The 12703-nt window shown below is 37.4% G+C and overlaps 1 protein-coding gene across 2 annotated transcripts in view; it reads left to right on the top strand.

Annotated features, from left to right (window-relative positions):
• Positions 1-12703, top strand: part of RANBP3L (RAN binding protein 3 like) — a 35308-nt gene that overhangs the window by 8914 nt on the left and 13691 nt on the right. For both annotated transcript variants that reach the window (XM_054810826.1, XM_054810827.1), the window contains exons 2-11: positions 1086-1144; positions 1410-1446; positions 2053-2130; positions 3189-3263; positions 4425-4496; positions 5150-5274; positions 5605-5708; positions 10148-10232; positions 11323-11422; positions 12562-12692. In XM_054810826.1, the coding sequence (XP_054666801.1) occupies positions 1086-1144; positions 1410-1446; positions 2053-2130; positions 3189-3263; positions 4425-4496; positions 5150-5274; positions 5605-5708; positions 10148-10232; positions 11323-11422; positions 12562-12692 (866 nt within the window). The remainder of the gene's footprint in view (positions 1-1085; positions 1145-1409; positions 1447-2052; positions 2131-3188; positions 3264-4424; positions 4497-5149; positions 5275-5604; positions 5709-10147; positions 10233-11322; positions 11423-12561; positions 12693-12703) is intronic.

Genomic DNA, 12703 nt, shown 5'->3' with positions numbered 1-12703 from the left:
TCCCTGTCCAAAGGCCAGTCATATAGGTCAGTAGTTATCCTAATCTGTTCTTTTCACCCATGGAAAGAAATACATGTATTTTGATCTCCATTCATCTCCTAACATAAGCAACTAAAATATGCTCATGCTCTGAAGCTGATTGTTTCTGTTGACTGCACATTACAGACATCTCAAGCTAACCTGAGATGAATCCTGTACGTGGTGGTCTAAAAAAATCTATTTGTGTCTGCTGCTTTGTTCTTTAACTGTGCTCTTTAAATATGCTCTTTTATTGGCATAATAAATGTGCCATTAATTGGTGGTACTGGTGGAAACAACTTCTGCTTTCACACTGACAACAGAAGTTAGTCCATTAGAGTTGCACAGGCTGTGAAGGGCTCATTCCTAGCAAAGTAAGTAGCCTGAAGAAGTCATGTAAGGTGTAGAAGTAGTAAAACCTAATCAACATAAAATTTCATGTGAGGCAACTGTATGCTGAAATACATTTAAAAAAAAAAAAAAAAGAAAAATAACATGGATCCAAAGTTGTTCTCAGTCATACCTGAGAAATGCAGAGATATGCCTGAGAGTAGAATTTGCTCTATGGAACTTCCTACATTTATGTATCATACTCACACGTTAAAACTACCACTAGACATTCACTTACTCGAAGCCTAATGAATGGGAAGTGTGAATGTAGCTGAGAGACCAAGTGTAACAAATTTTCTTGCTTTCCTTTTGGGATCATTTTGCATTTCACATCCTTGCACTTTCTGAGAACCAAAGCTGCAGTTCACCCTTGTTCTCGAAGGATGGCAGATGTTGTTTGTAAAGGCTAAAAGCACATTTTTGTTATTTTTAACTAAAAGAAGTGTAAAAACATATGAGGCCAAATCCTGTGGCATCTAGTTAGGCAAAACTCACACTGGGATTTGTGGACTCCAGCTTTTATTTATGGGCAGTGTTGTACATCACTGCAGCTTTACATTTTCTTCCTTTGTAACAAAAGGACAAAGTCCTGTTTGTTACTGCACACCACTTGAGAACTGTCGTTGAGAAGTGCTATTACAGAATTGTTAATAAAAGTGATATCTTCTTTTTTCCAGAGAGATCAGTGCTTGCCCAGCCAACATTTGTTTTTGCAAAGAAGGATTGTCTTTTGAAGGTAAAAAACTTTATTTTACATTTTTTTCATAATTGATAAAAATGCTGAGAAATGAGGATTCTCTAGACAATGATCCTAGCAGCAATAAAAGATTTTAGCCCAGGTTAAGACTTGTAACACCTATCTCTAAATAGAACAAGGAAAAGTAGAGACTAGAAACAAGACTACTTTTAATGCATATATGCTGGATTGATGTACTTTGTGTCCTGGTCTAGAAAATGGCTCTTCTATTCTCCCTGATCTATTCACACTTTTTATTTTCCAGCGACCTGCAGAAGACCCAGTTTGCAAAACTGAAAATGGTAATAACCACCTCATCGAAACAGTAAAATACTGAGTAATTCATAGGTCTGACTGTTGCCTGTGAAAATAGTGTTTGGACCCTTCCTTTGTATGAGCAGGGACAAATCCCTCTTAGTAGATGGAGACTATGTGGAATGTAGAGCCACCTACTATGTCCTAATATATATGTCCCTGTCTTACCTCCAGAATTCTTCCATCTTAGGTCTCATATTTACCAGAAAGCCAAACTCCAGAAACCCTGAAAAATGGCTGAGTATATTCATCAGTTGTATGAGCTCCTAGCTGCCCTTTTCTATTTGTTTAGGCTACATTATCATGTAACTTCTCATTCTTAATGTCTTCTGAGCCTGTGGGCTCTGAACTGATTCTAAGTGCTTGATTTAGGTTCCCTGAACTTAGTAGAAATAAAGAAGACTCCCTAGGGCTTTGTGCCAGGTATTGACTGAGATTCTAAAGCCCTTGTGCTCTTGGGTACTGCCTTAAAGCTGCACCTGTAAGTCGTTCCTAGAATTTATTATGTTCGGGTCTAAATTCCATATCATAACATTGTACTGAAATTTCCTGCCAATCTGTACCTGCAGAACATTTTATTTACTTTTGTCTAGATTTCATTAGTTATTCCAGAAAGCGTGCAAGATCATCATCTTTTACTTGCCAGAAGTCTGACTCTAAGTCTAACACAGGTATGACGTTTAGCTCTGGTCATGTTTTAATTACTATATTTCTGTATTCTCATCTGGTAAAGAAGAGAAAGAATTTTCCTGTCTAAGAAACATTTCTGTACTGTAGAAATGCTGCAAATCATGAAAACTTAAACATGGATATAAAGTTGCTGGTAATTTCCAATAAATGCCTTTTTAAGTAAAAATATATTAATTTTCCGTAGTTATATAATAGTACATAAAGCAGTGAAAATTTTTTATATTTCATACAATTTACCTAGAATTGCTCACACAGTCAAGGGAGGACAAGGGCTGGAAAGGAATAAGATTCCCTGGTTTGTGGAAGAGATGAGTGTTCCTTGAGCAATCCCTGAAAATGTAAAGTAGTTTCCGGAAGGGCCTCTCTCTCCATCCAGCCAACAGCTGACCTCGAGGGCCCTTTAAGGACTGCGTATAGCATGTCCCACGGAAGCTACTGTGCAGAAGGACTGATCTGGTTTTTACAGTGTTAATTTAACATACAAATGGGACCAGAAAGTTATTTCTGCATTCAGGCATTAATATGTGTACACTGCATTTTGTTTTATCTAGTCCTGTGACACACCTGAATTTAGCTAAGAGAATTTAAGATAAGCTGTTTGGTTTACTCTGAAAATTATACTGAGATTATACACAGAAATGGTAGAAATTTTAGGGTGTGCCTATACCAAAAAATAAAGCAGGGTGCAGGAGGAAGCTTGAATGCCTGACATCTTGATTGTCCACACTGCTTGAGTGATAGCTCACTCCCTGGTTCTGTTTCGAACCTCTCCAACTGATGGTCTCCAAGACAAAACTGTTACAGAACGGACTAGTCGTAAGCGGTGTGCCTGAACCGGGTTGTGCCACGTGGCCTCAGAGACCTCTCCGATTCAGCAGCATAGACATAACCTAACAGTCTACTTCAGAAAGCTGGTAGTTAGCAGCTAATAATTTATTTTACTGCCAATGAAGGCATGACATCAAATTGACTAACTTTAAAATTAATCTTTTTTTTTCCTCTCCAAACAAATGTTAATTTCAGTCTCTTACCCTTTCAGATACAACTCCTACACAGAAAAGAGGGAGATCATCTTCCTTTACCATCCTTCCTACCTTCCCTCCCCCCCAGTCAGGTAATTAAAAAAAAAAAAAAAAGAAAGAAAACAATAAACCAAATAAATATTTATGTAGAAAAGCAGGTATTAGCTAAAATAAAGAGGTGTAAAGAAATGCTTTTTCTGCAGGACAGAGCTGGAGTGCATTGGACTAAGCTGGTATTTGGACAGGAGAAAGGAATGTTTTTGAAGGAGGACTTGCAGTTCAATAGAAGAAATGTTTTTTCCATTTGTTGTTATGGAATCCTGCAGTGCTGGGGTGGAATCTTTGAATAACTTGCAAATAGGCATTTACACAGTGTGGTACAAATTATACTTGAAAAAAACAGAATGGAGTTAAAGTAATTACATTAATTAGTTTGCTTGCAATTTAGTGGTGATTATTCCTGTAGGAATATAATTTTCCATCCTAGGAGCCTGTCTTCCACCTAACCAGTGACCCTGGGAGTATTCTCCCACTTACCACTAGTGGGAATGATGGAGTGGTTTTAAATCCTAGTCTATGTTTCTTACCAGAGACAGGTCCTTGACAGACCTTGGCATAAAGGATTTCTAAACAATCTTAAGAGGATGCAACATTGTTATAGCAATGAACCACACTTTCTGCCATGAAAAAGTAGCGACGGTATGTAGAATATCAGTTGTGTCATTTTACAGGATGTAGTATATGGTTGACATCACTTCCTGGCTAGTGCCAGGTATCTTCATTAAAACAGTGAAAATATCAATAGTGCATTGCCATCAGTATAGTAAGTTATGAAAGCCTTTTTACCAGAACAGGACAGGGCACATTTATTTATTGCCATGTTCTTGGGCCACACTTACTCATTTTAAGAGTGCCTAAGACTGGATCAGATAGCATTGCATTTCAATAGCTTTTGCAAACCAGCAGCACCTGGTTTTCAAAGCTGAGGAAGGATTTTATGAGTTTAAAGCATCCGTTAATATCCAAAAAACTTGGGTCTCTGACATAGCCAGAAAACCCGTAGTATTTTCTGTGCCTAAGTCTACCCACCCGTAAAATGGAGACAGTAACAGTTATTTCAGAGATCTTGTTTAGATGGATAGGTTGGAATATTCCTCAGGTACTACCAAAATGGGGAGGGGTTACAGAAACATGAATTAATAATTAAAAATTGTTATTACTCATTATTAAAGTTTAAATTCCTTGATCTATAGTGAAGAATAACATATTCATGACCTCAGCTCTTCTTCGAAGAAACCCTGACTTGATCAAAAGTACAAAAGAAGGTAACTGTCATTGCAATATTTGCTCACTGTAGTTCCACAAAGATGATCTTAACAGATACAGAAGAGATAAATATGACAACTCTTCTCTATGCTGAGTGACAGGCTAACTATCTTTATGAGGTTTGTAAGTTATTTGTTTGAGAGTGTAAATATTCTGTGAGCTCTGTTCTGAGCCTCTGCTCTGACTACTTAATTCCTGAGTGGACTGAATATAACCTTGAATAGTGAAATTTCACATTTCTAACTGAATAACCATGCTGGAGAAGGCAATGAAGAACCCTCTTGGCATCTGCAGGTGCAGGATTAAATCTGAAATGCCAGAAGACAGATGTAACACAAAGCAGTAAATATAAGTATAAATGTAAAGATATATTTAAATACATAAATACAAATATATTTTATAATATAAATAACTATATTTCTCTATATAACACATTACCTTTTTATTCTGATAGGATAAAGGGTTGGTGACACTCTGGAGTTTTGTATTTTAGAAGGGATTACAGTTTTTCAAAATATGTAGCAAGTAAACAACAATAAATGTTATTTAAATATGCTTTGAAGCTTTAAGTTAAAGAGGCAAGACACATAGGTATGAACTAGATGTGAAGGAAAAGTCTCTGTTTAAATATTTTGTCTTTGTATTTTGCAAGGATCCTTGTCACAAAGTCAGCTGCGGAATGTCATTAGACCTGCCATCTTACAACCCCCACAAGCTGTGACCTGCCCTGAAAATCCTATAGTATCTCTAGTAACAAAGAAAGAAGCACCTGTTCAGGTAAAAAGAAAATAAATTTTACTGGCTAATACATGTTTGCAGCTCAAATTAAGAAAAAATACAATGCTATTTTAAAGCTGTTAATTATTCCACTGTATGATTTTCAATAAAGTTCCCCTGTCAGTTTCAGTGGAATCAATGGATCACTGACATGGTGTGAACTGTTAAACTTGTGCTGTGTTTGAAAACTCTGCCAACTACCACACTCACACACACACACATACGTATAAAAATATATATATACCTTGGTGACTCTGAACTCCTAGCAGATCTGTTTATAGCAGAAAATTAGCTTGGTCTAATTAATTCACCTGGTTTTATTGTTCCTAGCTATCTGAAGACAGCTCTGACTCCTCAGCTGAGGATTCAGTAAGTTCCAAACCAGCAGTGAGGTCATCTACTAATATGAATCTTCCTAGCTCTAAAACAACACAGTAAGTTTTTATTTATTACATTTCTACACTGTTTTGTCACTTGGCCTATGGCATGCCTTTTTGTTTTACACATGTAACATGGTACTAAGCCCATGCTATCTACACCCACACAGTGCTCACTGGTGTTTGTGTGTGGTGCCAGGATTTGTGGGTACTGACGTGAGCTTCGTACACCACAAGAAATAGACATGGAATTAATCTCTGTCAGACAGTTTGTTTCTCACTAGCAACTCCCAAGCCAGAAACTATTTTGGTTTGCCATCTCTTGCAGCTTTGGCAGTTCAAAATATGTCCCGGTTTTGAATGTTTACAGTCATCTTTGTGTCCTTTTGGAGAACTCTCTTCTGATTGCATAGCTGCTGCATCTCATAAACAGATGCACAGAGACTCAGGAATTACCAAACTATGTCAGCATACTGGGCACAGGAGACGTGAAGAAAACCATATAGGACTGATTTGGAAGACAAGGTGAATGCTGCAACTCATGCTCTGCTTCTGTGCACACCCCACAATTTCTGCCATGAACAACTAGCTGTGATGATTGTGATAGGGCGGCATCTTTGTGCAGACATGGTTTGACCAGCATGGACTTCAGGATTTCTGCATGAGGAAGCTGACTTCCTTGGACTAGGACGTTGCCCCATGTCCTTGCCTCTGTATATGACTGAAAGAGGTCATACTGGTGCAAAAGTGGGCTACTACCTCTCTCTGGAGACTGACTCATGAGAATGTTAGGTCTGTGGTTAGCCAGAAGGTTATCTTGTATGTATTAAGACTGCTTCTGATGGTTGATGAGGGCTATTTACCTGGAAGTTGCGAGCATCAGGAATACAGGTGAGATCAGTTATGATGGGAGAATGACATTTCAAAATTGCTAGGGCTGCAGATGACAGATTTGTGATGTTGCCTCCTTTCCCCCTCCCACCCAAAGAGGGCAGAGAACATGTTAACTGCAAAGGAGTCTGTTCCAGTCTTCTTCAGGTCTGGATGGGCCACAGATAAAGGTTCATACGCACAGCATTTGGGGCTTTTACACACAGTGCCAGGGTTCTGAAGAGATAAGGGATTTTTAGATGAAAACACAATTTAGATTCTTAATCCTTACCAACAAGAAGAGCATCATTAGTGGGCAGATGCATACTGTGATTTTGGAAGAGCCAGCCTTTCCTTTTCTATCACAATTAATACTGTGATGATGCCCTGTGAGGACAATGTTGAGCCACGCAGCACACTGGATTTTTAGCAGATTCAGAATGATGGTAATGCACATACTGGAAAAGCTAAAGGGACGATAGTACTGACTTCAAAATCAGTTGGTATTCATACTCCAAATCTATTTACCTTCTGTCACCTGCACAATCCCTAGGAAGAGATAGGTGAGTGGCTTTCTCTTGTGAAACAGATGGATAGAAAAATGCCATGCAGAGCTGACAAGTTACAAGACTTAAAAGTGCTTGTGGTATTTTTTTCTTTTTTAAAAGAGGAATTGGTAATCTGGTTGGGATATTTGTGCCTCATTAATTCTGTGTGATAAATGTTGGTTTATTTGACAAGTTGAAAAGAAATTTAAGTACAACTAGGTGCTTACTGGTCTTCCGATATTGCAGGCTAGTGTAAGTGCCATTCTTCTGATCTGTATTAAGTGACTGATGCTTTAAAATATTTCAGTAAAATCTTTTTGGCATAGCTGTTTTCTCATAGATAACTTGACAAGTATTCAAACAAACAACTTTATTAAACTGTATGTACATGCTAAACAATAGTGAACATTCCAGCCAGACCTGCTCATTGCTAAGAAAAGATATTTTTAGATTTGTTTTTAATTATCAATCCAGGCATAACTATTGATATTTACCTATAAAAAATAAAATGCAGAATCTCAACAGCAGGAATTGCTGCTGCCTGTACATGTCCTTCTTACTTTCCCTCCTCTTCTACCTCTTCTTCTTTATGTGATACAGTTCTGAACAGAGATGAATGAAAATGGTTTGTTAGCACTCTGCAGCTGCTGCAGTTGTCAATGTCCAAGGAAACCACCAACAGTTCCATTTCCTGATGGCTGTAGTAATGAATTGAAAGGAGAAATTTGCAGTTTGTCGAGTCTGATTAAAAGATTGGAAACAAGATTGTGTTGTGACAGAAATACAATGCTGGGAAAAAGCAGACTTCTGGTCATGTATTCACCTTTGCACAAGGATTTGCTTGGAAAACTGCAAGGGTTCAAGGCCAGCACTGGAACTGGCAGCTACTCAGAGTCTTCTGCACACTCTGAGAAGGACAGTACCTGGATCTACTCCCTTTCCAGTATCTTACGCATTTATCCTTCTCCCATTCTTCCTTGTTAGTGGTCATTGCCTGAATTCAGTGTCTCTGTTTTCCATCTCCATGGCAATGTTCTCCCTGGGACACTTTGTTCTTGTCCTGCAGCAACATAAGGGTATTGAGGTTTTAATAAGACGTTGTGGCTGGCAATTCCAGTTAACTGCCTGGAAAAAGATCCCGCGCTGATTACTTTTTCCTTACATTTCTGAAAATAATCAAAATCCATTTCCCATATTATTTCTTAGAGACACTGCTCTAGTTTCTGGTTTTTAGCTCTTCTGGAGTGCTATCCTTACTAAGTTGCTACTGGAGCAGCCTAGAAGTAGCAGATGAAATTTCAGGATGAAAATTTATCACAATTCAGTGAATTTTAGTGGGGAGTTTTCTTTAGGATAAGAAACTCATTAGTTTAAATGCACTTGAGATTCCCTGTTCATGGCCCAAAACATGTATGAAAGGCTTCAAAGCTGAAAAGAGATGGATTTTCTGACTTCTTTTTCTTATTTGCTCTTAGTCTTAGCAACACATCAAGCATGAGAATGTTAAGGAATATTTTTTTCCTTAGGAGTAAAATGGAGACAGCTTGTACTTGAGAATTCCTTCATCCTATGTGAAGAGATTTCAAGCACACTGTAGTTGTGAACACAGAAACTAAGATTTAGAGGCAATCATACAAGTTCTGGCAACAAGCCCAGCTTATTAACAGGAATATCCTCTGCATGACATATGTGCCGTTAAGCCCTCCCAAGAGTGATAAATGATCTGGAAGAGCAGATAAGTCGTGATGAAGTATGCAGTTTGTGACAGCATTAGATCATCTTCCTGCCAAGTCGTCCTTCTGGAACAGAAAGAAACAAGAATTTGGATGCTTTTTCCTTTGCCAGCAAGAGATGCAGTGATTAAGCTCTACAAAAAGCATGAACAACCTACAAGCCTCTTGTAAAAAAAAAAACCCGAACAAAACCCAAAAAACTGACCAAAACCCAGCAGCGGGAACAACTTCTACACAAAGACAGTTAGAAGGACTTTTCTAGTGACTTTTATAAAAAATGGATCCTGTTAATTCAAAATGGCTATGTAAATAGCAGGTCAAATCACAACTCTACTTATATTAGAATATTCTTGAATGTATTCCGCAAGTAATATACTTTTTACAAGTTGTGACTATGTTACTATTGAAAAACACATTCACCTTCTCTTAAAATCTCCTGAGAGGTAAGAAGCTAACTGAGAGTAGTTAAACTCAGGGTGGCAATGCAAAAAGAAAAATCATTGATTTTTATGTGGAAAACCTGAGACACTAAGAAGGAAAAAGAGACAGAAGAGAAGGACAAGTACAGTTTTAATATAGCTTCTGCCAAAACCAGTCACACTGCAGATCCTCTAATGTATGAAATTTTCTCCCAAGTATGTATCCCCACACTATAGTTGGCCAGTACCAAAGGACTGCAAATGTTTAGTTTTCTTCACTTCTCATTTTAAGTGTATCTATAGAACAGGTCATTGAAACATGGGAAGATGATCTTTCTTTCCTGGTTCAGTTATACCTCATCATAAGCCATCTGCTGTCATACCTTTACATTTTTGCAGTATTTATGTGAATTGAACATGCATGCATTAGAATACACTGCCTGTCTGCCTTTCCAAGGTGTTAGGTGGATGACAAGGAGTGCCTGTAAGGCACTGGGGAGTACGTTGTTCTGAAGGGTACCAGAGCTGCACCAACATGAAGGGATAATTGTTAATTGTTGGTAGTCTTTTGGTGGAGCAAAAGGAAAAGAGGGAAACAAATGTAACTCACTAAAGTTTCTGGAGTACGACACTTCCCTGAAGAGGAGGAAGAGGAGGCATGTTGTTTTGCTTCTTGTTCTTTGCTTTTGAGGAACATCCTCAATAATCTTCATGAAATACAGTATGATACTATGTGTTCCTTTTGTGAAATGTTAGGTAAAGAATATTCTCAGATTCTCTTGAAGAATTTGTCTGATTACTTAAGTGGTCATTTTTTGTTTATCTTCAATGTAAGGTGTGGTAAAGTTAATGCATGAGCTTATTTGTATTCTTTACAAAGTTCTAAATAGTCTACATCACATTCTTATGTTATTTTGTTCCCACAGAAGTCAGTTGTTTGAAGACAGAAGTGTACAAAAGAGCAGCAATTCTGATTTTGTGTTTGGAGAAAACATGGTTGAGAGAGTTTTGGTAAGATCTGTAAATGCTGGCAGACTTTTTATCAAGGTTAATGTACTTATAATTTTTTCAGATATTGATTCCTTTCAGCTCTTATTGTTCTTTTAAAGATGTAAATATGATTCCAATGACTGTTGAGGAGACAATGTCTAAATATTTGCTGTAGAAGGGGTAGGCATCCCTATCTTCCCCATCCTAAATAAGTACTCTAATTACTAACTCATAGTAGTATGCACTTCTTCTCTTTTGCTCATTTTTTGACCTGAAAAGTTTTTTTTTATATATTCCAGGTGAAGTGGGACAGCCACAATATGAGATAAAAGAATGTGGTCCCCACCCCTCTAATAGTTTCCATCATAACTGTTAAGAGATGGGAGAAATTAGTCTGAGGGGAAAATTGAACACCCATCGTAGGTAGTGTCCATGTTAAACTATATTGTGCATGCTGTGAGACAGCTTAAGGGATCCAGTTCTGAAGGAAACTCAGACAAAAAGATGGTTCCCAAGTTGAGAACTGCCCCATTTAAAATAGAATTGAAATTCAATTTCTAGTAGAAGTAGAATGAAAACAGTATGGCTGTCTACCAGTGAAACATCTTGGCATCATGACTTCTGATCAGGATTTAGGTTTAAGGCAGGAGTTGAGCCACTGAGCATTGTCAGGAGCCAGAAGCATTTATTTAGATGTGCCTAAGAAACTTTAGCTGCAAAACCTGAAGGTCATGGAAATTTTTGATTCTTCTGAGGTTAAGTTTGTGGTGTCTGGGAATTTTGAACTATTCTTCTGGGGCTTAAGTGCTTAAACTGGAAATTAGCTGTTACTTAAACATCTAAGTCTTTCAGTGGATTTAAATCCTAGTGCAGGATCCATACAAAGAGGTCATTCTTCTTGGCGGAAGAATGATGTACTGATTTTATGATAATAAAATTACTTCCACTAGAGGCTGAAATTGTATCATCTGGGTCAGTTTTTACTCTTAAGCTATTACAATTGCTAATCTTCAGCTTAGCGTGCTTTAAATGATTCAATGTTCTGTTTGATATGAAGTAACATAGCCATTGTATTTAAACAGGAATTCTTATTTCCTCTGTTTTTTTCTAGAGTCCTGAAAAGCACCCCAAGCCATGTAATGAAGCTGATTCATACAAAGGAGAAGTAACATCCATGTACATAGAATCTTTTCAAGTCAGTCCGCAAACAAGTAAGCATACTCAGCAAACAAGTATAGTTAGCTTTATTATTATATGTTTTGCTGTATCTTAGAGGATGTCAAATGAGTGGTGGTCAATAGTTTTCATCCTTTCTCAAGTTATCCAGTCACTAGTACACTTGCAGTATGTGCCAAAATCTGTCTTCAGAAAGCAGCTACATTTTGGTTTATGACATTTGAACTGGACTAACTTCCGAATGAATGATCTAAGTTACTCAGGAAAGGGTGGAGTTTTACAGATTGTTATTATTTATTGCAGATTATTGTTATTTATTATTTGAAAAAAATGCAGTGAACTTTGTGAATGCCTTTTGGACTGCATTTTTGAACTACAATTTTAAGCTGTTGGCTGCTTCTATTTTGTAACTGTTCATGTAAATTACTTTGCCATATTTGTATCTTAATTGTAGGATTGAAATTTCTATATAGATAGATTTCAGGGGTTGTTTGTGACTCTGGTGTGAGCTTTTCTACTAGGCAAGCCATGTAAACTTAGGCTGTGAGTGAATCCCCCTATCTTAAGCCCTCTTGCCAAACTTTGCACCCCTCTTTACTAATGGATGTATTGGATCCTCTTACTTCATCCCTCTGACTTCTTAAGCACTTCAACGTCCTTAGAAGTTTAAAAAAAAAAAAAAAAGCAATGGAAAATGTGTATAGATTATGCAAATATACAAAATTTTGTAACAATGTTGCTCCTTTCAAATCCTGTCCTTTCCTATTCCTGTCAAATATTTATTATATATGTGTTAGTGTTCTGAATATTGGAATATTAGCACATGTGTCTTTCATTATTTATTAATCTGCACAGCAATATCACAGACCAGTTTAATTTGGAAAATCAACTTCTAATTATTTAGGGCTCGTTTCTGCAAGTTGTCCCTTGGAGCAAACCTCTGCAACTGCAGAGAGCCCTGTTCAATTCAAAATGAGCCTAAACAGGCAAGACATTTTGCAGTATTCCAGCATTTTTATTTTTCTCTTCTATTTACTGCTTTGGCCAAAAACTTACTAATAACCAGATGCCTCAGGGATTACTGAAGTCACAGGCCATCCTATGTGCTAGTTTTGTTGTCCTGAAAATATTCTCTGTACAGAAAGGATTTCCTTTTTTTTTTCTCCCCCTACAGAAACAGCTTTTTTGAGGAATGCAACACTAATTGAATCAGCAGCTGCTTGTATTTCAAACCCAGTGGAGAAAATTCTGTTAGATAAAGTTGAAGTTATAACTGGAGAAGAAGCAGAACATAATGTATTACAGGTGTGTCTTTC

Source organism: Grus americana, chromosome Z, assembly GCF_028858705.1.
Source record: "Grus americana isolate bGruAme1 chromosome Z, bGruAme1.mat, whole genome shotgun sequence".
Taxonomy (NCBI): Eukaryota; Metazoa; Chordata; class Aves; order Gruiformes; family Gruidae; genus Grus; species Grus americana.
This window is presented reverse-complemented; position numbering and strand designations above follow the sequence as displayed.